Source organism: Trichosurus vulpecula, chromosome 1 (genome assembly GCF_011100635.1).
Source record: "Trichosurus vulpecula isolate mTriVul1 chromosome 1, mTriVul1.pri, whole genome shotgun sequence".
NCBI classification, from domain to species: Eukaryota; Metazoa; Chordata; class Mammalia; order Diprotodontia; family Phalangeridae; genus Trichosurus; species Trichosurus vulpecula.
In genome coordinates, this window is record NC_050573.1 from 55174799 (window position 1) to 55197289 (window position 22491).

The 22491-nt window shown below is 49.9% G+C and overlaps 1 protein-coding gene across 2 annotated transcripts in view; it reads left to right on the forward strand.

Moving 5' to 3' along the window:
* The window catches only part of PIK3R2 (phosphoinositide-3-kinase regulatory subunit 2), a 29628-nt gene extending 17214 nt beyond the window's left edge, over positions 1 to 12414 (forward strand). The window contains exons 7-16 of one of the 2 annotated variants that reach the window (XM_036736540.1): positions 499 to 584; positions 904 to 1009; positions 1495 to 1593; positions 1854 to 2034; positions 3079 to 3204; positions 4354 to 4496; positions 4825 to 5001; positions 7295 to 7366; positions 8950 to 9120; positions 9237 to 12414. In XM_036736540.1, coding sequence (XP_036592435.1) covers positions 499 to 584; positions 904 to 1009; positions 1495 to 1593; positions 1854 to 2034; positions 3079 to 3204; positions 4354 to 4496; positions 4825 to 5001; positions 7295 to 7366; positions 8950 to 9120; positions 9237 to 9429 — 1354 coding nt within the window. In that variant the 3' untranslated portion in view covers positions 9430 to 12414. The remainder of the gene's footprint in view (positions 1 to 498; positions 585 to 903; positions 1010 to 1494; positions 1594 to 1853; positions 2035 to 3078; positions 3205 to 4353; positions 4497 to 4824; positions 5002 to 7294; positions 7367 to 8949; positions 9121 to 9236) is intronic. The other variant, XM_036736546.1, reaches the window with a different exon arrangement.
* Positions 12415 to 22491: the final 10077 nt, after the last annotated feature.

The window sequence follows — 22491 nt, forward strand, 5'->3', positions numbered from 1 at the left end:
GAGGGAGAAGGCGAGAGAGGAAGGAAGGAGGGAGAGAGGAAGGGAGGGAGGAGGGAAAGGGAGGAAGGAAGGAGGGGGGGAGGAAGAGAGGGAGGGAGAAGAAGAAAGGGAGGAAGGACATGTGTGGAGAGGAAGGAAGGGAGGGAGGAGGAAAGGAAGGAAGGAAGGAGGGAGAAAGAGGGAGGAAGGAAGGGAGGAAGGAAGGAGAGAAGGGAGGGAGGAGGCAAGAGAGGAAAGAAGGAGAGAGAGGAAGGAAGGAGGGAGAGAGGAAGGGAGGGAGGAGGGAGAGGGAGGAAGCAAGGGAGGAAAGACAGAAGAAGGAAGGAAAGAGAGGGAGGGAAAGAAGAAAGAAAAGAGAGGGAGGAAGGAAGGGATAGGTGGTAGACAGAGGGAAGGAGGGCAGGTGATGGACAAAGGGAGGGAGGCCGGAGATGAGCAGAGGATGGTCACAGGAAGGGACACCAGTACCTTGGCCTTGATCTTGCTCCTGCCCCCCAGGCCTGAGCAGACCCCTGACTTCTCGGCTCTGTTCCTGGAAATGCTCCTACAGGACCAGGAGGAGGAGCAAGAGCCACCACCCCCAGGTAAAGGCCCCTGAGCCTCTTTTCTGGTCGCTCCCTGAGCCCCCTTGCCCTCCTTCTAGTGACCTGCCTCAGAATAGCAGCCTGGTGTAGTAGATGGAGCACTGGGCAGGAAGCCCTGGGTTCAAATCCTCCCTCACAATTCTTACAAGCTGTGTAACCCTGGGCAAATCACTGAGCCCTGTGGGCCTCAGTTTCCTCATCTTGTTCCAACCGGGGAGGGGTTTAGGGCCCTAGTAGACACTGGGAGGGGGTTCCTGTTTAGAGGTCACATGGACCATTCCCACCATCCTGGTCTGATGTTAGCCTGCTTTTATTCCAGCCCTACCCCCAAAGCCTCCCAAACCCAAGGTCCAGGCTGGCAGCCTGTCTAATGGGAGCAGCGCCCCCCTCCAGGAAGCCGAGTGGTATTGGGGTGACATTTCCAGGTAACACGGAAGCTGCCATCTTGGGAAAGGGGGAAGAGCAGTCCTGGTCTTAACTCTGTCAGCAACAAGAGGAGCTTTTGTTTTCCTTTTCTGGGCCTTGGTTTTCTCCTCTGTATAATGGGTATGGGGTGGGAGTCCATGCTGTATTGCTTATGGGGTTATGTGGGAATCAAAAATCTGGACCCTGGGGAGGGAGGGGGAGAGAGAGAGAGAGAGAGAGAGAGAGAGAGACAGAGAGAGAGAGAGAGAGAGGAAAGAAAGAAAGCAGAGGCAGAGAAAAAGAGAGGAGAGAAGAGAGAGACAGAGAGGAGAGAGAGAGAGAGACCCTGGGCAGAGAAAGGGGGGTGGTGACTGGGGCTGGGGCAAAGATGAGGATGATCCTTCGGGCTGGGGGTTTGCTAGCGGCCCCAAAGGAAGGCATCGTGGGTATCTGTTCAGGGGTAGGCCCCTCTGGCCCAAGATTCGACCTCCTTCCCACCCTGCAGGGAGGAGGTGAATGAGAAACTTCGCGACACTCCAGATGGTACCTTTCTCGTCCGGGACGCATCTAGCAAGATCCAGGGTGAATACACTCTGACCCTCAGGTACTGGGCTCCAGGGCGTCTGAGGGGGTCTGCGTCCTGGCTCCCCAGCTTGGCGACCTCAAGCCCCAGCTGTAAATTGGGGGGCTGTCCTCTCACCTCGGGCTCCCGGGAAGGTGGGGCTAGCGATGCGGGGTCTGCCGGAGCCCCACCGGGGGAGAGGGGATGGAGGTTTAGAAGTTGGCCCAGAGGGCCGAGGGAGGCAACCCCTCACCGTTGACCCGGCCTCGCCCAGCTCCTGACCTCTGCCCCACCATCCGCAGGAAGGGCGGGAATAACAAATTAATCAAAGTCTTCCACCGAGACGGGCAGTACGGCTTCTCAGAGCCCCTGACCTTCAGCTCCGTGGTGGAGCTCATCACCCACTACCGACATGAGTCGCTGGCCCAGTACAACGCCAAGCTGGACACTCGGCTGCTCTATCCTGTGTCCAAGCATCAGCAGGTCTGGGGACAGATGGGGTCCTGCCCGGGAGGGGAGGAGGTGCAACCAGTGCAGTGGGAATGACTGGGAGCCTGTGGAATCCATCTCAAAGGGCTTGCTAGCCACAGCTTCCCCACCCCCAGATAAACAACCAGTTTATTTTTTTGGATTTTACATTTATGCCTATTACATCTTATCTATCCCTATCAACAAGAATTCATTAAGTGCCTACTGTACGCTGGTCAATAAGCAGTTATTAAGCACCTGCTATGTTTAAGCATCATGCTCACCACCAGAGATCCAAAGAAAAGCAAAAACAGAGGTCCTGCCCTAAGGAGCATATGATCTAATGAGGGAGACAACATGTAAATTGCTAGAAACATAACCCGTGTGTCTTTTTTGGATCCTGACTCTATTGTTCAGAATATTAGCTAGCTGTCATCTGGAACCTCCATCTGCCACCACTGTGTCTTTGCCCTGGCTGTGCCCCATGCCTGGAAGGCATTCTCCCGTTAACCTCTGTCTCTTAGAAGCCTTAGCTTCCATCTGTGCTCGCTTAGTTCATGTGTCCCCCCCCAATGAAAGCCCGAATGAATACCTGTGTGATGTTGGGCAAGGCTTCTAACCTCTGGGGTTTTCTCATCTGTAAAATGAGGGCCTTGGACTAGGTGGTCCTTAAGGTCCTTCTATCGCTAAGGCTGTGTGAGGCCAACCACCATCCTGTCTGTAATGAAGATCCCTGAGGCCAGGCACCGAGTTTTGCTTTATCTCTCTCCCCACAGTGCCTAGATCCTAATGGATGCCTAATGATTGTTTTTGGGATTGGACTGAATTGCTTTTCCTCTGACTCTTTGTGTGACTTGTGGCAAGTCCCTTCCCCACTGTGGGCCAAAGTTTATCCTTTGATCAAATGAGATAATGTATATAAAGCACTTAACATTGCTAAACAAACGCTTCCTGTTACCATCATGCTAGCTTGTGTAAGATTAGAGCCTGCTCAGGGCCTTTCGGGGCCAGGTTGGTTCCAGGGAGCTCACCTGCCCCACGTCCGTCCCCTGCCCCCAGGACCAGGTGGTGAAGGAGGACAGCGTCGAGGCCGTTGGCGAACAGCTGAAGGTTTATCATCAGCAGTATCAGGACAAGAGCCGAGAGTACGACCTGCTGTATGAGGAATATACCCGTACCTCCCAGGTATTCCAGGTGTCTCCCCACCGCCCCAGGGAGCCCAATTCTGAGAACACTAAATGGGGGTTGTGGAGGTGTCAGGGCAGGGCTGACCTTCGGGACCTGGGGCCTTTGACCAAACCTGGGGTCCCCAGTAGAGCGGAGCTGGGGGGAGGGAGGGGAAGAAGAGGGTCCAGTATGCTCAGAATAAGCATTGAGAGGTGTGCCATGCCTTGGCTCCTAGCATGGGCTTCATAAGGGTTGAATGGATAAATGAACTTCAAGAAGACAGACTTCAGCCCAACATTAAGGAATATCCTCCTCAGTTTCCTTGTCTGTAAAATGGGGGAACCTATAGTTCCTACCACTTAGGGCCTTTGCAAGTGTCCAAAAAAAAGGCAAATGTAAATTTGTGTAAATGATAAATGTGAACTTTAAAGTGCACTAAATGAATGTTAGCCAGTCACATCCCTTCCCTGTGTACATCCTACCATACAGCAGCCAGAGCGATAGCTAGAAAGTCTGGTGGAGTGGGGAGAGCAGTGAACAGAAGAGTCTGGAAACCTGGGTGTGAGGCCAGCTCTGCCAGACTTACTATGGGACCTCCTCCCTTTGGAGGCCTCAGTCATCTTATTTACCTTACTGTAATCATGAGGAGATTTAATTTGGTGACTTCTCAGGGCCCTCCCAGCTCTGACATTGAGGGTTCTACACTCCCTCCTAGCACTGACCTTCTGGGTTCTAAGGGTCCTCCCAGCTCTGACATCCTGTGTTCTCAGGGCCCTCCCAGCTCTGACATTGAGGGTTCTACACTCCCTCCTAGCACTGACCTTCTGGGTGCTAAGGGCCCTCCCAGCTCTGACCTTCTGGGTGCTAAGGGCCCTCCCAGCATGGAGAGCCTATGAATCAGAGACAGAGCTCTGAATTCCTATGAAGTCAGCACTGGGAAGGAATTCCTCGGCACTTTTCTGACTCTGCTTACCCGGCTTTCCAGGATAGCCTTCTGTTCCCTGGAGAGCCGGTCCAGGCCGATTCCTGTGGCCTTTCCCTAAAGGGAGGGGGTGGGCCACTAAGACGTGGGGTGAGATGCAGCCAGGCCATTCTGGGGTGGGCCCCTGCTGCCGGCTCAGCCCAGGTGAAACCTCAGACACCCCCCCTGCCTGCCCCCATCCCCAGGAGCTGCAGATGAAGCGCACAGCCATCGAGGCCTTCAACGAGACCATCAAAATCTTCGAGGAGCAGGGGCAGACGCAGGAGAAATGCAGTAAGGATTACCTGGAACGCTTCCGGCGGGAAGGCAATGAGAAGGAGATTCAGCGGTGAGGGGCGCCCAGCCTACCCCGGGGTGCTGGGGGGACTTCACTCCCTCCCCATCCCCTCTCTCCTTTCCTGGGCTCGTTTGCCCCTCCCCCTGCCCTTCGTCTGGACCCCTCCCCATTATCTCTCCCCCAGCCCTAGGGTCCCATCTCTCCCTTCTGTCCTTCACATGCTTCCCTTTGTGACCTTGAGAAAGCCAAGAGCGCTTTGTAAAGTGAGGGTGCTGGACTAGATCATCTCTGAGCATCTCTGATGCCCCATGCTGCCTCCCGAGGGTCTCACGGGCCGGTATTCTCTAACACCCCCACCACAAACACACCCCCCTTCCAGGATCCTGATGAATTCCGAGAAACTCAAGTCCCGAATAGCAGAGATTCACGACAGCAAAATGAAGCTGGAGCAGGACCTTCGGGCCCAGGCCGCAGACAACCGGGAGATCGACAAGCGCATGAACAGCCTCAAGCCCGACCTCATGCAGCTGAGGAAAATCCGGGACCAGTATCTAGTGTGAGTATCCCCCGTCCCAACCGGCTCTAGACCTTTGGGCCGTGGGAGGAGCCTGCCTCCTTGTGGCCACCGGCTGGCATTGCACCCAACCACACCGCCTTCAAAGCATCTTTCCCCGAGGGCTATCTCTCAGACCCCTCCAGGGCACGGACCTTCCTTTAGTTTCTGCCTGCCACCATTGGAGTGGACTAGGGGGGAGAGAGAGAGACAGAGAGAGAGAGAGAGAGAGAGAGAGAGAGAGAGAGAGAGAGAGAGAGAGTGTGTCTGTGTGGTTGGAGGGGGGGACATTTGCTCTTATCTTGGAGGTCTTAGTTTGTGAAATCTGCCCTCCGAAGGCTGACTCACTCCTGAGGGGGGGCGGAGGGAGACTGGTTTCAGCTTTTTCTGGTAGTACCTTATCTTAATTATTGGGCAAAATGTAACCCCTAGGGTTTGTCTCAGGAATTTGAATGGCCCAGGAGCTCAGGTATGCCAGGCACTCTGCTAGGTTCTGGGAATACGATACAAAGAATAAACCAACCCTAACTGTGTGGTGTGGCTGATGTAATTTAAGGTGCTTTACTGAGAGCATAACTGGATCTTGTCCGGGTTATATTCTCTCTGGAGTAGGACTGTTGTGTTCAGTTCCTGACTGTCCAGTTTGGGGAAGAATATTGATAAGCTGGAGAGTGTCTGGAGGACTGTCCAGGCAATCGGGTTGGTTAAAGACCTCAGAGGACCAGGGTTCAAATCATAATTGTGTTTACTACCTGGGTAGTCTCAAATGAGTCAGATAATCTCTGCATAACTCTGTTTTCTCTCCTGTTGCCATATGGCTGGAAAGCTTTCCCTCCACTTCTTTCAAGGCTCAGCTCACAGGCCACCTCCTCCAGGAAGCCCGTCCTAATCTCCACCCCCTCTAGTTAATTAGTGCCCTTCTCCTGCTTAAATAATCATGTATAGGTTGCCTGGTTGAATGTTCTAGCCCCATTGGTGCAGATAAATAAAGGGGCCCAATGAGAGGGTCCGTGGGGTCCCTTCTTGCTCAAGACCTGTGATCTGTAGGCATTTCATTGACATAACTGGGAGTGTTTCGTCTTAAAGAAGAATAGTCTCAGGGAGGATGTGAAAAATGTGAAAGCTGCCTTCGGTCGTGTGAAGGAAGGGCTGCGTGCTCGGGGATTAGGCTTGGTCTGTTTCCTCCAGAGGCCAGAACTGGGATCACAGCCTCAGAGCTGCTGGAGGCAGTGGATGGACATTGCAAAGGGGCCATTTGAGGTTTGAGGTCAGGAAAAAACATCTAATCATTAAGCCGTCAGAAAGCAGAACAGGTGGCCTAGGAGAGCCGTGGGTTCTTGCTCCCAGCCGGATGACCAGTTGTTAGGGAAAGGCAGCGGCGGTGGCTTCTTTTCCAAGGGCGCATCAGACTAGACAGCCTTCCAGCTCAGAGTCTGTGCTTCTCTGACTCCCTCGTTGACTTTGGACCGGCTCCCTTCCCCTTTCTGGGTCTCAGCGACGTTCTTCATCAGATGGAGAGGTTGAACTTGGTGGCCGTTGAGGTCCTTGCTGACTCTCCTGTGCATCTGTTGTGTTCTCATCTCTTCCATTGTCACTGTTCCATATTCTCTGTATGGCTCTCTCCACTACCCACGTGCTTTTTAAAACTCAATTTCACTTTTTTAATTCATAAAAGTCCATTTTCTCTCCATCAAACAACCCTTGTAATCAACATGCAAAGTCAGACAAAACAGATTCCTGCGTTGGTCGCATCCCAAAAATGTCTAGCCCCGTATCCTGAGGGCATCCTCTGAGGGGGGTGGCGGGGCTACTGTTACAGGTCCTCTGGAGTTGTGGCTGGCCAGGGCATCGATCAGAGTTCTTTAGACTCTCTGAGTTTGTCTTCACAACGCCCTTCACCGTTACTGTAGAAATGGCTCTCTTGGTTCTGCTCCTTTGGCTCCCATCCGCTCATTCAGATCTCCCCAGGCTTCTCCGAGCCCATCCCTTTCATCCTCCCCACATAGCGCAAGGGCATTCCATCTCACTAACGCATCATTATTTTTTCAGCCGTTCCCCAGTCCACAGGCCCCTCTTTTGTTTCTCTTTCTTTGTCTTTCTTTGTGACCACCTCGATCAAGTCTCCTCCCCTCTCTGGCCTTCTGTTTCCCTTGTTTCTGAAATGGAGATGATAATCTCCTGTCTGGCCTCCCTCCTTGACTGAGATAAAGCCCGTGAGTGAGAAAGACCTTTGCTAAAAGCTGGAGGCTGGATGGATGTGAGGGGTGTGACGGGCTCTTCTCTCCCTGCCTGGCAGGTGGTTGACCCAGAAGGGAGCCCGGCAGAAGAAGATCAATGAGTGGCTGGGAATCAAGAACGAGGCTGAAGAGTGAGTATCTGGGGACACACAAGTCCCTGAGAGATGGCCCCCTCGCCTTGTCTGCCTTCAGTCTGGCCATTCGAGCAGTGGAAAAAGAGTTAGGAGGCCTGAGTTGGAGTCTAGCTGTGTGACCTTGGGCAGGTCACTTATTTCAGCCTCAGTTTCCTTATCTGTAAAATGGGGTGGTGATAATTTTGAGGAAAACCCTTGTAAAACTTAAGCCACCAAGTGAATGGGAGTTATTGGTGTCAGGAGCAGTAACAGTGAGCCCTCCCCACTCAAGTATCCAGGGAGCCTCTGGCCTGTCTCAGAAGGCCCCAGGCTGAGTTAAAACATGCAAGACCTTCTAAGAATGTTGGGAAAGGAGAGGGGTTCATGTCCTTCTTTGTGTCCTGGACCCCTTTGGCCTGCAGAGGAAGAAGCCTGTGGACCCCTTCTCAGAATAAGGTTTTTAAATGCATAAAATAAAATACATAGGATTAGAAGGGAAACCAATTCCATCAAAATGCATTTATCCAAAAATATACATATTTCTTAATCAAGTTTTTGGATTCCCCAAGTTAAGAACCCCTAGTTTCAGTGGTCCAGTTCCTAGCTTAGCAACTGGCACATAATAAATACTTGCTAATTAATTGGTTTGACAAGAACTGCCAGAACTTAGAGGAGAAGTGGCCGGGGAGGGGACATCTACCTATCTACCCCTTCACTAATGCCATACGGAGGCACCGAGCCCTGGACCATCCCTTCCGCCTGGGCTCAGAGACCTGCTGCTGCCAGGGCCTCTGTACTTGCTGACCCTCCCTCCTCCCCTCCACCTCTTAGGAGGCCTTTGCTTCCTTCAAGGCTTGACTGATGGGCCACCTCCTCTGGTAAGCCTCTCCCGATCTCCACCTACATGGGTGTTCTTCTCCTGCTCAAACAATCCTGTATAGACTTGCCTGGTAGGAGTTGTGGCCCCCTTCCCTTCCCTGTTAGGTACCTCCATAGGGCAGGGTCTATTTGTGTGTGCCCAACACCCAGGGTGTAGTAATCATTTCGTGAATGCTCCTTGGGTGGGGTTCACTGGCTTGGTGAGCCCAGCCTTCTCCCAGGCAGGAAAAGAGAAAAGCATGAGGCTCGAAGAGGGGGAGAGGAACCAGAGGAGTTGAGGAGCCATCGGGCAGGCAGCCAGCATTTATTTAAATGCTCACTGGGAGCGAGCTTTTATGCTAAGCCCTGGAGATCCCTGCCCTCAAGGAGCTGCCCCTCTAATAGAGAAGACAACCTTGGCAGACTGTCTAAACTATATATGGTGTAAAGGAGAAGTAGTTCCAGAGGGAAGGCACTGGGGGATGGGGAAAGGCTTCTCAAGAAGGCAGGCTTTAAGCTGGGCGTTGAAGGGGAAGCCAGGAAGCAGAGGTGAGGCAAGCCGTGAGTGCTAACCGATCAGTATTTATTAAAGGCCTGCTATGTGTAGGCACTCACTGTGCTAAGCACTGGGGATAGGAGGCAAAAGACAGTGCCTGCCCTCTCACCTGGGAGGCCTTCCCTGGAGGGACATGAGAGGCTCTGGCCCTGAGGCCAGCCCTGCTTAACTCTGCCCGCACCCACAGCCAGTATTCCCTGGTGGATGAGGAGGAGGACCTGCCTCATCACGAGGAACGGACTTGGTATGTTGGGAAGATCAACCGTGGGAGAGCAGAGGAGATGCTGAGTGGCAAGCGGGACGGCACGTTCCTGATCCGAGAGAGCAGCCAGCGGGGCTGCTACGCCTGCTCTGTGGTGTGAGTACGCTCAGGACTGGCCTGGGCCGGGCTGCTGGACAGGGGAGGCCCCTCGGGCTTCAGGACCAGGCTGCAGTGGGGACCAGGGGCCAGCTCTGCCTTCTCTTGTCCCTCAGGGTGGACGGAGACACCAAACACTGCGTCATCTACAAGACGGTGACTGGTTACGGCTTCGCCGAGCCCTACAACCTGTACGCCTCCCTGAAAGACTTGGTGCTACACTACAAGCATACATCCCTGGTTCAGCATAACGACTCCCTCAATGTGACACTGGCGCACCCTGTGCTGTCGCCGCCGCCTGCCCGCTGAGAGGTCCGGCCTCCTGGGCAGGAAGGTGGTGGGGAGGAGAGCAGCGCTGCATGCTGCTGCCTTCTCCTGAGCCCCAGGTGTGCTGAGGAGCCACAGCCCTTCACTTCTCACTGCCCACCCCTGCCCTCGTCCTGGACCTCCCATGGACGAGGGTGTCCGGCCCACCCTGCGGCTCCCTGCAGGAGTGAGGGTCTGGTGGCTGGACCGAGAGAGAGAGAGAGAGAGAGAGAGAGAGAGAGAGAGAGAGAGAGAGAGAGTGTGTGTGTGTGTGTGTGTGCGTGCGCGCACTTGTGTTTGCATGGGTGCCTGAGTATGCATGCATATGACTCCCCCTTCATTTCAGCACAAAGAGGAAGTGGTCCAGTCATCCAGATTTTTTCCTTACCTTCCCCTTGGGTGGATGGGATGCCTTGAGGAGGAGACAACCCCCCCCCGCAACTCACCTCCAGACTGGTCTGAAGCACTTAGAAGTCACCCACATTCTTGAACCCCTTGGCCCTGTCCTCCATGACAGTGGGGTTCCTGGGGAACCCTTGGAGACTGTCAGACACCTTCGGGATCATCTAGTTCAATGTGCTTTACAGATGGGGAAACTGAGGCCCCCAGCCCAAGCTGGAAGGAGACCTCAGAGGGTATCTGACTCCATTTTGACCTCCCTGAACAGGAATCCCCTCCACTAGCTCCCCAGCATTCTCGCCTCTGCTTGAACATCGTCAGTGATGGGGTGCTCACAACTTCATGCTGCATTCCACTTTTGAAGAGCTCCAAATAGCGCTTTTTCTTGTCTTGGAGCCATCCAGTGAGAAGGGTTTGGAGACTTGAATTAAGTCTCCAGACCCTCAGCCTGGCACTCTTCCTGTTGGGACCATCCTCTGACTCCTGGTACTAGAGCCAAAGGGGTCAGAGGGCAGAGTCCCCACAGCTAGATGAGGGAGAACGTCCAATCGGTTATAACCTGGACCCCAACTCCCCTCCTCCTCCCCCTCGTTACTGGTACTGCGGGCAGCCTACCATGCTTGTTGTCCTACCTTGTGTCCCACAGGCCAGGGGCATGGCAGGATCTCGCCATAGCTGCTGCCCCTCACTCCAATTCCCCCAGCCATTCTGGGCTTCAGTTTCCTCATCTGTCAAAACCTTAGGGATGAAGGCCACTCCCCGACCCCTTCCTTCCGGGGCCTGGGCCTCTCATCCAGATCCACTTGATAGTGGCTGGGGACAGGGCAGAGACAGGAACATGTACCTTGTGTGGGTGGCTGAGAAAGGACAGTTGGTTAAGAGGAAGATCTTTAGTTACCCAGCTTCCAAGGTCCTCTGCATACGTATGGGAGGGTAGCAGGAGGGACGTGTGTGTTAAATGAGGGTCCCGGGGACAGTGTAGGCCCACATGAAGTGTCTGGGGTTCTGTGTGTTTCAGGGAGGGTATTTCTTTGAATATGTAGGTGCCTAGGAGGTGTTCCACTTTGGGGTGGGGGGGAAGGCTGCCTCCACGTTTGATTGAACCTGTGGAGTTGAGTTTGGGGAGGGTGTTAGTGAGTGGATCTCTGCGTGAGTGAGTGTGTGTGTGTGTGTGTGTGTATGTGTCCATGTGCTATACCTGGGAGTGTGTGGTGAACATGACCGAGTTCACCTTCCCTGTCAGTCACAGACCTCCTGGTTCTTTGTTCCCCTCTCTCAGGCCCACTTATCTGTTAAGCCTACTTCCAGAGGTCCAGGCCATTATGCCCAGCCCATAATCCCCATTTATTCTTCTAACTGTTGGGACTTTAGACTTTGGAGCAGAAGCAGGATCTCATCCTAGCCCCTGGGCAAGAGGATAAGGTCATAGGTGCCTGGAGCAGAGACCAGAGCAGTGGCTTCTCCCTAGGAGTCTGGGTCCTGCAGTCTCCTCCACACTGCCTTTGGGGGCCAAGAGCCATTCCCCTCCCCTCCCCTCTCTAAGCCACTTAAAGCCTTCCTGCCCCACACTGCAACCCCAGACCCATAAATAAGCCATAGAACCGGGGTAGGGGGATGGGGGGGTCGGAGGCTCTGGGCCCCACCCCCCTTCTTCCCTCGAATCCCACAGACCATGACTCCAGGGGCAGCCAGGTGGAAATATGCTGCCTCCAGCCTACTCCAGGGTTAAAAATTAAAAAGGGACTTACCGTAAAGTTTGGCCTATTATAGACACCCAATATGGGCCTCATCCCTATATTGGGAGGTCTGTGGACTGGCTTCCGGACCAACCAGTTTGGGGAGTGGGTGTTTTTGTTTAAACTCTTGCAACACCACAGGATGGTACTCTTAAGTGTTCCCTCCAAGCCAGGGGGGTCCTGAGCCAGCTGCCCCTGGGCAGGCCATTGTAAAATCCCTTCAAGCCCTTCCTTGGGTGTGGGACTTGGGGCTGGGGTAGGGGACACAGCTTAACTTCCCTTCTCAAGAAGCCAGGTTTACTGAGAACTGAAACCTTTGTTTGAAGCTGGGCCTGCAGCTTTAGCTGTGACCAGGGAGCGTGGAGTTCCCCCAGGAAGTCAGCCAAAGCTTCATTTCCCCCTTTGAGCTCCATGAAGATCTCCCCACACCCCCAATATCCTCTTTTCTAATATAAGCTAGCTAGGTTTGGCTGTTTACAACTTTCTGACTGGTCCAGTGGGCTGATACAGCCTCTTTCTCCTTCCTTAGTCCCCTTGGGATCAGGGTGCCTGCCTAGCCTAGCCCCCTGAGGTAAGATGACCTTTGGACTCCCCAGAGGCAGTATCCTCTCTGGGACCTCTGGGTGGCTGAGTGTGGAGAGACCCCCTAGGAAAAAAGATTATAACTGGGTGGGGGCACAGATTGGGCCATTCTTGGGGTTTGTTTTTTTTTGGTTTTTTGGTTTTTTTGCTTATTGTGGTTGGCTTTGTTTGTTTTTAGAGGAAAAACCATTTTTTCTTTTAACTTCCTCTCAAAGACGGAAGGAGGGCTGTGTTGGGGAAGGTTAGATATGCAATAAACGCTTAGCTGGCATTCTGTTGTCTGTGGTTCCAAGAAGCCGTCTGTCCCGGTCAAAGAGCTAGATGATACTGGGAGGCTGGTTCTATGTGGTACTTTGAGGTGAGAAATAAAGAGTACTTGTTAATGGCACTGTAGGCCCCTCCACATGACTCTGGAGTAGGCTGGTGCACCATGTTTATCTCTGCCTGCTGCAGAAGCCCCAGGAAGGCAGGCCTGGGTTTGAAACCTGGCACTATGCTACCAGAATGTCTTGGGCCAAGCATGGCCCCTCTGGACCTGTTTCCTCTGTAAAATGCAGGCCAGAAGAGAGTCCCCAGATCATAGATTGAAGGCTGGGAGGGGACTTTGGAAGTTATCTAGGCCAACCCCTTCATTTTGCATTTAGGAAAGAATGAGACCCAGAAAGATCACTTGCCCCAGGTCCCAGAAAATTGGCAAAGGCAGCATTCAAATCCAAATTAGCTCATTTTCTAAAGCCCCAGTTCATTCCACTCTACCTGACTGAAGAGATGTTTCCCTTCACACCCTACAAGAGTCCATCCAGTCTATGTCTGAGGAGATCCCTCAGAAGAAGCTCACTACCCCCCAATGAAGCCCATTCACTCGGGGCTCTGGTTTGAACCTTTGCTCTATGTGGGACTGAGGTCAGCCTCTTGACAATGTCTATCCAGGTTAACTAGGATCTTAAAAGATGAAATGTAATATTAAGGGACTGCTGGATCTAGGAGAGTTAATAATTGATGTGGCAGCCACAAAGTACTACCATGATCTTGGGCTTCAGGAAGGAATGTCTGGGTCTGGGGAGGTGATGAGCCTGCTGTACTCTGATGGAGCAGACCCTGCCATTCACAATCACTTGAGTGTGCTTGGACCTTTAAATACTTACTGATCGATTGACTAAAAAAAAAATCCAACAGTCCGTGCCTTCAAGGAGGTTGTGTTTTATTGGGACAAAATGACATGATTGGAAGAATTTATTAGAAACCATATAGAAGATAGTTTTTTGGTAGAGAGGACTAACAACAGAGGGAATCAGGATGGGCTTCCTGTAGGAGGTGGCTCCTGAGCTGGGCTTTGAAGTACCCATGGGATCGAAGATGCAAAAGTGGGGGAGCAGATGCCAGGCAGGAGGGACTGCCTAGGTAAAGGCATGGAGTGTTACATATGCAAGCCAAACAGTTGAACTATAGCATGAAATGTGTTAAAGAGAGAAACATGCAGTAAGCCTGGAAAGATATTGGAACTAGATAGGAACAGTTTTTAAAACCAGTCAACTAGCATTTATTAAGCACCTACTAGGTGCCAGACACAGAAGTGATCTATGGACAGGCTAAATTGGAGATGATCACTGAAAGGAAGGCACCAGAATTAAGGGGGATTGGGAAAGGTTTTGGGTGGGAAATGGGATTTTAGCTAGGACTTGAAAGAAGCTGAGGATGCCAGGAAGCAGAAATGAAGAAGTTCCAAGCGGCAAGGACAGCTTGTGAAAATGTCCAGAGTAGGGAGATGGAGCATGTGGGGAGAACAGTTAGGAAGTTGATCACAGGGTACATGGGAAGGTGGGTATTAGGTATAGGAAAAAGTAGTAAGGGGCCAGGTTTTGCAGGGTTTTATGAGGCCAACAGAGGAGTCTGTATTTTATCCCAGAGGGAAAAGGATGTAACTAGAACTTGGGAAGAAGAGGGAAGGGATGTGAGCTAGAAGAATAACAATTTGGCAGTTGTATAAAAGATGGATTGGAGAAGAGAAGGGAGCCTGGGGGATCAGTTAGGAGGTTGTTGCATTGCTCCAGATAGGAGGTGAAGGGAGCTTGAACTTGGGTAATGACTGTGAGCGGGGGAAAAGTGACAGATGCAAGAGATTGTGTAAGTCAAATTGGCAAGATTTGGCAGCTGATTGAATATGTGGGAGAGAGAAGGGCTGAGGATGACGAACCTGGGTGACTAAAAAGATGGTAGTGCTTGCAACAGAAAGAGGGAAGTTAAGAATGGGAGAGAAAGACAAGTTCTGGTCTAGTTATATTTAGCTTGAGATGCCTATGGGACAAGGCATCGGAAATGCCCAGTAGGCAGCTGGTGATGTGGGGCTACAGCTTAGGAAAGACACTAAGGCTGAATGTGGAGATCTGAGAGTCATCCGCATGGAAGGAAGAGTTGAATCCGTGGGACCTGATGAGACCAAGTGAGTAACAGCTGTAGAAAGAAGACATCCCTGAGATACATAGAGGGGTGGGACCAGGATGATCATCTAAACAAAGGGGAGTGAAGACTAGCCAGACAGGTAGGAGGGGAATCAGGAGAGAAGAGTGTCACAATAACCCTGGGAGAAGTGGTTGGACCACAGAAGGAAATGCTATAGATAGGTCAAGAAGGATGCCATCGGGTCATTGGTTAACTCAAAGAGAGATGTTTCAGTTGAGTGATATGATCGGATGCTAGATAAGGGTCTGAGAAGCAACAGGCGGATGAGAAAAAGCCACCTAGACTATTCTAGGACTCTGGCTATGAAAGAGGGGAGATGTAGGATGGTAGCTGGGGGGGATCAGGGGAAAGTTTTGGTTCTTTTTTTTTTTTCTTTATTAGGGATGGAGAAATCTGGGCATGTTTGTAATGAGCAAGCTTGCAAGGGAGTCAGGAGGAAGAGATGTGATCAAGGACCGTAAATTTACTACAGAGCAAAGGGGAAATGCATGTTCATTTCTCTTGTAATAGAGTTAGTTTTCACGTAAGTTTCATGAAGTTGTGATTGCCTTTTGACAAAAGAAAGAGTCAATGAGAATGTTCTCCCAACGGCACAAGTAGGGAGTTAGGCATTTGCAAGGACCACCTCTTCCTTCCAGATTGGAGCAAAGGAAGAGAGAGTTGGGGGTGGGGTGTAAATCATGATTCAGGGATTTGAAGGATAAAATTGGAAGAAAGAGAAAGCTCGGGATGCATGGCTGTTGCTGAGAGAGGAAGGGTGTGGTATAGACTTGAGAGCTTTGGAACAGATGCTGAGGGGAGGGGGTTAGAGAGATTGGGGAAGACTAGAAGGATGGGTTGCTGCAGGGAGAACACGGCTGAGATTATAGGACAGGAATTTGGAGTGGATCTATTCAGTGCAGTAGTATGATGTCTTCCACTGGCATTCAATACCACTTGTGCTGGCGCAGGGAAGGCAGTTTTGTTGTTCAGTCATTTTCAGTCGTGTCCTTGACCCCATTCGGGGTTTTCTCAACAAAGATACTAATGGTGGTTTGCCATTTCTCCTCTCTAGCTCATTTTTACAGATGAGCTAGACATGGTTACATGCTAGATACATAGTTATATGCTACAAGCTGGACAAGGCAGACATGGTTAAGTGACTTGCCCAGGGTCACTCAGCTAATAAATATCTGAAGCCAGATTTGAACTCAGGAAGATGAGTCTTCCTGACTCCATGCCAGGCACTGTATCCACTGTGTCACCTGGCTGCCCCCATAACATAGATGGTGAAGTAATCTGGGATTGGGGTCTGGAAAGGGATAAATAGAAATTGGAGTAGCTAGGTGGTGCATTGAAGGACAGAGGAGAGGGTAAAGCCAAGATAGCTGACTATAGGGTCAAAATTTTGAAAGGAGGAAAGTGAAGCAGAGCAAGGATGATGGCTGACCTGGGAAAATAGGGAGGGAATGGAGTGAGCTACTGAAGGTTGTAGGGAAAACAGAGACTAGGTTAAGGAGGAAGGAGGCATGGGGAGAGCTAGAAGGACAGAAGCTTATGTTCTGAGACAGAGGAATTTCAAAGTTATGGATTATGAAGAACAAACACCTAGGGGTGAGGATGAGCCCAAGGGTGCAGCCACCCCTGTGTGGGGCTGAGGTGGAGTGAGAGAGAAGGTCATGAGACAGGGAAGCAAGGATGTTTGAGGAGAAATTAACTTGTAAGTTGAACTCCCCAAGTATGAGGGCCTGGGTTGGGGTGGGGAGGAAGACTGAGCTAGGCATAGAACTCCTCAAGAAAGGAGTGGGGAGGGAAAGAATTTGGAACTCAATTTTTAAAAATTACTGTTAACTTTTTTTACACGTAATTGGAACCCTATTTAGTGAAATAAAATAATTTTTAAAAAAGAAAGGAGGAAGAATGAGACAGGTGGTGGCAGTTGAGAACGGTCACCAAGATCTGTATCGGGTGACAAATTAGGAAACCCAAAGAAGGAGAAGTTGCTGAGTGATGGGTGTGTATGAGAGTATGCTTTGTCCTCCTGGACCACTCTGGGGACAGAGGGAGAGGGGGAGGGCCTGAGCAGAGTTACATCCAGAGCTGGAGAGGATGCCCAGAGGTGCAATCTCTTCTAAGGGAAGCCAGGTTTCCATTCTTGCCAAGAATGAAGAAGCCTGAGAGGGAATTTGAAAGGATATTTGTTACCAATGGAATGGTGGCAAAATGGAAAGTGGGTTGAGTGGAATAAGGACAAGGAGAGTTGGAGCTGACAAGAATGGGCAGGAGGGGCGAAGGAGTAGTAGCCAAGAAAAGGACATTCTCCCTTGTAGCCTGTGACCCTGAATCACAGGGATTCTGAGTCTAGGACAGGCTAGTCCAGTACTGGGACTAGTGCTAATATAAAAGATTGCCATGCCTTTCCCTACAGCCATAATGCTATATGTTTGACTCCTTGGGCAAAGTATGGTGGGGAATGATGTTGGGGGACACAGCCTCTGGGCAGATGGTAAATGGCTAGCTAGGCCTGCCTAATGGTCAAGGCAGAGTTCAGTAGAATTTAATAAATGATTATAGATTGCTCAATTTAGGCAGTCAATCACCTGCCAAAGAAGTCAGCTCTACCCTAGGGGTCCTCCAGTGTTGAATAGATGGACTCTAACCAACATCAGAGTATTGTGTTGCTCTGGGGACCAATTTTTTTTTTTAAGTTTTAAATCTTGATACTCTATTTTTTTTTTTTACTGTTAATGATACTTCCCAAAGACTCCTCCCCACCCTTTTCACACCCGCTAGAACCCTTTCTTATAACATGCATAATCAAGCAAAAACAGCCAACACATTGGCCATGCATGCCTTATTCTCCACCTGGCCATCTGCTTCTGCCATACTTAGAGTTGGGAGATGCGACTCACCATCCGTCCTCTGAAGTTAGGATTAGACACTCGCCTAAGAAGAGGTCTGAAGTCTTTCAAGGCCATTTTCCCTTAGCCTCTTGGGATAATTGTATAAATTGCTTTCCTGATTGTCTACTCACTTTGCTCTGCATCAGCTCATATGGTTCTTCCTAAGTTTTACTGAATTTTTCATTATAGTAAGTTCTTGCAAGGTAAGAATCTAGTCATTCTAATGTTACACTGTGGTATACATACATATATAGGGCAATTTGTTCGGCTATTTTCCAAATTGATAGTAGGTTTTGAAAGGACATTGATGAGCCAGAAGAGGGGAACGAGGATAATGAAGGTTAGGTCTTGTGAGGTGAGAATGTCTTAAAGGAACTGAGGGATGTTTGACTTAGGAAAGAGAAAACTTAAGATGACATGATAGCTTTCTTCAAATATGTGAAAGACAGTCGTGTGGAAGGCAGCTAGGTGGCACAGTGGATAAGACCCTTGAGCCTAGAATCAGGAAGACCTGAGTTCAAATTTGGTCTCAGACACTCCCTAGCTGTGTGACCCTGGGCAAGCCACTTCACCTCTGTTTGCCTCAGTTTCCTCAACTCTCAAAATTGGGATGATAATAACACCTACCTCCCAGAGGTTTGCTTTGAAGACCTAATACGATAATATTTATAAAGAGCTTAGCAAACCTCAAAGCATTATGTAAATGCTAGCTGTTATTATTAAGAGATTCTATTTGATCTGCTTGGACCCAGAGGAAAGAATTGGGACCGAGAGAGAGAATTCAGAAAGAGGAAATATTTAGGAATTTTGTTCTGATGTCAGGGAAAAAACCCTCAGATATTGAGCAATGCAGAAGCTGGAATGAAGCACCTGAAGAGATAATGGGTTTTTACTCAGGGAAAGTCTTGTCCCAAAGGCTAGATAACTCCTTATCAGGGATGTAGGGAACATTTTGTGAAGGGGCATGAAAAACCACCAGGTGGTTAAATATTTAGATGGTGTGTCACAAACTGACATTGCTGAAATGTCAGTGCCATTTAGATCGACCCTCTTGGTCTACAGATGAAACTCAGGCCCAGTAGGGAAAGTGAATTTCCAAGATCACCCCCCAAAATCAGGATAAGAATCTGGATTTTCTAACACTTGTCGGGAGAAGGTAAGAAGAAAGGCTGAAGAGGGAAGTTGGGAGGAAGAGCAGGTCTAGGTGGAAGGATGCTGACTGTGGGTTTGGACAGGCTGAGTTCAGCGTTCTGGTGGGACACAGATAACCAGGAAAGAGTTCCAGTAGTAGGCCTGGCAAGAGTTTAGGGAAGAAACCGGAGCTAGAGATAAAGTTCTGCAATCAAGTAAAGTCAACAGACATTTTTTTCAACAGTATTTTATTTTTTCTAATTACTTGTAAAGACAATTTTTAAATTCATCTTTTTAAATAAAATTATGAGTTCCAAATTTTTTCCCTCCCTTGGCCCCACCCTAAGATGGTAAGCAATTGATATAGGTTATACATATGCAATCATGTAAAACATTTCCATTTCAGTCATGCTGTGAAAGAAGAAAGAGAATAAGAGAGAAAAAACCACAAAAAATAAGAAATTAAAAATAGTATGTTTCAATCTGCATTTAGACACCATCAATTCTTTCTTTGGAGGACGATAGCATTTCCCAGCATGAGTCCTTTGGAATTATCTTGGACCACTGCATTGCTGAGAAGAGCTAAGTCAATCATAGTTGATCTTCCAACAATGTTACTTCAATAAGCATTTATTAAGCACTTTATGGGTACCAGGCATTGTGCTAAGCACTAGCCATACAGAGCAAGGCACAAGACAGTCCCTGCCATCGGGAAGCTCACAAGCTAATGGGGGAGACTTGATGCAAACAGCTCTGGACAAATAAGCCATAGAGAGGATAAATGGGAGCTGATCAACTGAGGGAAGGCACTAGAATCAAGGGGGGTTGGAACAGTCTTCCTGTAGAAGGGGGATTTTAGCAAGGCCTTGAAGGGGGAGCCAGAAGGTAGAGATGAGGAAAGAGAGCTTTCCTGGTGTGGGACACAGCCTGGACAAAGGCCTGGAGTCCTTCAAAGGGCAACTTCTTGTACTTAGTGCTGGGGAAGATAGGAACTGGGACAGTATGTATGGTTTCATCGGGATGGGAACTCCCAGGGGAAGATACTCCTTCTGCCAATGCCAGTTGGTACCTGCTCTGTCACTTAAAGGGCTGTTGGAAGAGCTGAGAGGGGAGGCCAGTATGGGTCAGTTCTTCCTGGCTTTGAGGCCAGATCTCCATCCACTGGGTTATGCTACTCCCTGGGCTTGATCCAGATGCCTTTTCATTCATTTAAAGTTTCAATAAAGTTTAGCCCTTGTCCTCCAGAACCCAAGGACAACAGACACAAGCACAGATAACTGGAATTCAGTAACAAGAAGAAGCATTTCTTATGTGCTTCCTATAGACCAGGCAGGGTGCTCAGCACAGAGGATCCAAATCCTAGTAAAAAGGAAAGACAGCCCCTGCCCTCAAGGAGTTTCCATTCTAAGGAGGGAAATGCCAATCAAGGAGTTGAAAAAAGAGGGGGAAGAAAGGGTGTTACCCAGGCAGGTGAGTCTGGGAGAGGTGGACCCTTCCTCAAAATGGACATGCCAGGGAGAACTGACCAATGGGAGAAGGGGGTCAAAGGGGTGAAAGGGTATTCCAGAACAAGAAGGCCAGAATAGAAGAGATCACCTCCAGGGGAATAGGGCAGCTAAAGAACGGTGTCAAAGCTGGAAGAGCCACATGCTTTTCAGAGACATGATCTGAGGAGAAGGGAGGGTAGAAGGTGTGAGCCATAGGAAGGGATGAGATGACCCAAGGGGAGAAGGAAAAGGTAGAAGAGAAAAGAGCAGACAACCAAACCTTGAGTAACTCCCACATTATGGGGCAGGAGGAGGTGGCTGGAAGGAAGAAGAGGAGCTGCAGGAGAAGCAGTCCAGGAGAGGAAAGACCCCAAAGTCTGGGCACTGCCAGTCTTAGTCCTCAGAGCTCAGAGCTCTGGATGAGAAATAGGCTTTCTGGGCCAGAGAGGAAGAGCAGAACCTTCTAGGCTCCCTCATCTGAAAAGGCTTTTCCCCTGCGATTTGTTTCAGGATATATATACCCCTGTTCCCGTATCAGTGACTATCTTCCCTGCTCCCCTGGCCACCACACCCTTGCCTCCAAGTCTCTCAGACCCCAAGCATTCCCTCTACTTACCCTCTTCTTCCTCCTCCTTCCCCCAATGTACTTTGAAAAGCAATTCAGAGGAAATTCAAAAGTCCCTTGGGTTTGTATAGGAGGGGCTGATGGGGGTAAGGGGTGGTTAGACATCAGAATAGCCCTGGGAATTCCCAGGTCCCAGAGGTGCTACTTTTCTTTTTAAATTGTTTTCTAAAGCAGTCATTATTGATGAGAGATTAGAACTGGAGGAGTTTCTTTTCCTGTATCCTGAAAGGGTTGTATCCTGTTACTCCAGTTGAGTGGAATACTTTACTGCAATCTTGTGGGATGGATTAACACAGTTTTTCAGAGATTTTATAACAGATCATGACAGTAATTTTACACAGTGATCTCCCCAGAGAGGGGAAAAAAAAGTAAAGAGAACAAAAGACAAGCAAAAGGGAAGCAAAGAAAAGCTGGGCAGTTTTGAAAACAATGTGTAGTATTTATTATATAGGTTTTCTTGAAATGGAAATCTGTTGTTCTATATTTAATCCTCTCCCATGGTCTGCTGCGTACATGGCACTGTTTTTTTCTTATCTCGTTTTATATTTAAAGAGGTGATTCTTTTCTATTAGAATTCAGGTTGACAGGGCAGCTATATGGCTCAGTGAGTAGAGCATTGTCTCTGGAGTCAGGAGGACCTGAGTTCAAATCCGGCCTTAGCCCTTTACACACTTACTAGCTGTGTGAACTTGGGCAAGTCACTTAACCCCAATTGCCCTGCCTTCCCCCCTCCAAAAATAAAATTCAGGTTGACATATGACACACTAATGAATGGCTGATCTGAGCCTTGTCCTGATCAGACCTCAGGCCAGTCCTCCTCAAAAAGCACCACAGATAGCAAGGGCTCATGAGCTAACCAAGTAGCACCCCAAAATAAATCCAGGGCTTACTGCCTCTTTATTGGAAAAGAGAAGTGAAGAGTGGTTCTCGTGGGCAGAGGATGGTTTTCCTTTCTGACCCTGCTGAAATCTGGGTGGAGTGGGGTAGGGTGGGGTGTAGAGAAGAATGTGGACACCCTGGGGGACCAGGACTGGAGAGATTCCAAGTTCTGCCCTCAGCTTCAGCCTCAGGAATGGAGCCATCCCATCCTCCATCCATCCATCCATCCATCCATCCATCCATCCATCCTCCCCTTTAGTTAGGTGGAAGACTGCTAGGTCTCTGATGTCTCTGACTCCACACCTGGCAGCAGTGGGGGATGGCATTCAATTGGGAGTTGACTTATGGTCCAGCCAAATGGCCTATTTGTTCTCCTGGACGCAAGATTCTGTCCTCCAACTTCTATAGGCTGGCTCCCATACCTACAATGCTCTCGGAACCCTCTGGCTTCCTGCAAAGTTCAGCTCTGGTGTTGCCTCTTCAAGAAGCCTCACCTGATTCCCCCAGTGGGTCGTGTGCCCTCTCCTCCCACTGATGGGTATTTCTTTGGTCCATATCCTGTATTTCTCTATCTGTGAACCATACAGTCAAAGATGGAGGGGCCCCCTGCCCCAACAACCTTCTCACTCTGGAAGAGCCCTCCAGCTCTTTGGCCCCTTCCCCTGACTGGTCATTTCCTCCTGGACCCTCTCTTTTAAGGAAGGGCCCAGGCCAGACTGGTTTTCTCCTTCATTCCTCACCAGACTCCACTCCTTACTCTCTGGATTTCTTTCTCCACCAAGCCCCCATTCAAAGACATTCACCTTCCTCTTCAGCTTCTTTTTCTATGTTGTCTCCTTTCTCTCCCCCCATTCAAACGAAAGCTCCATGAGGGCAGCAAATTC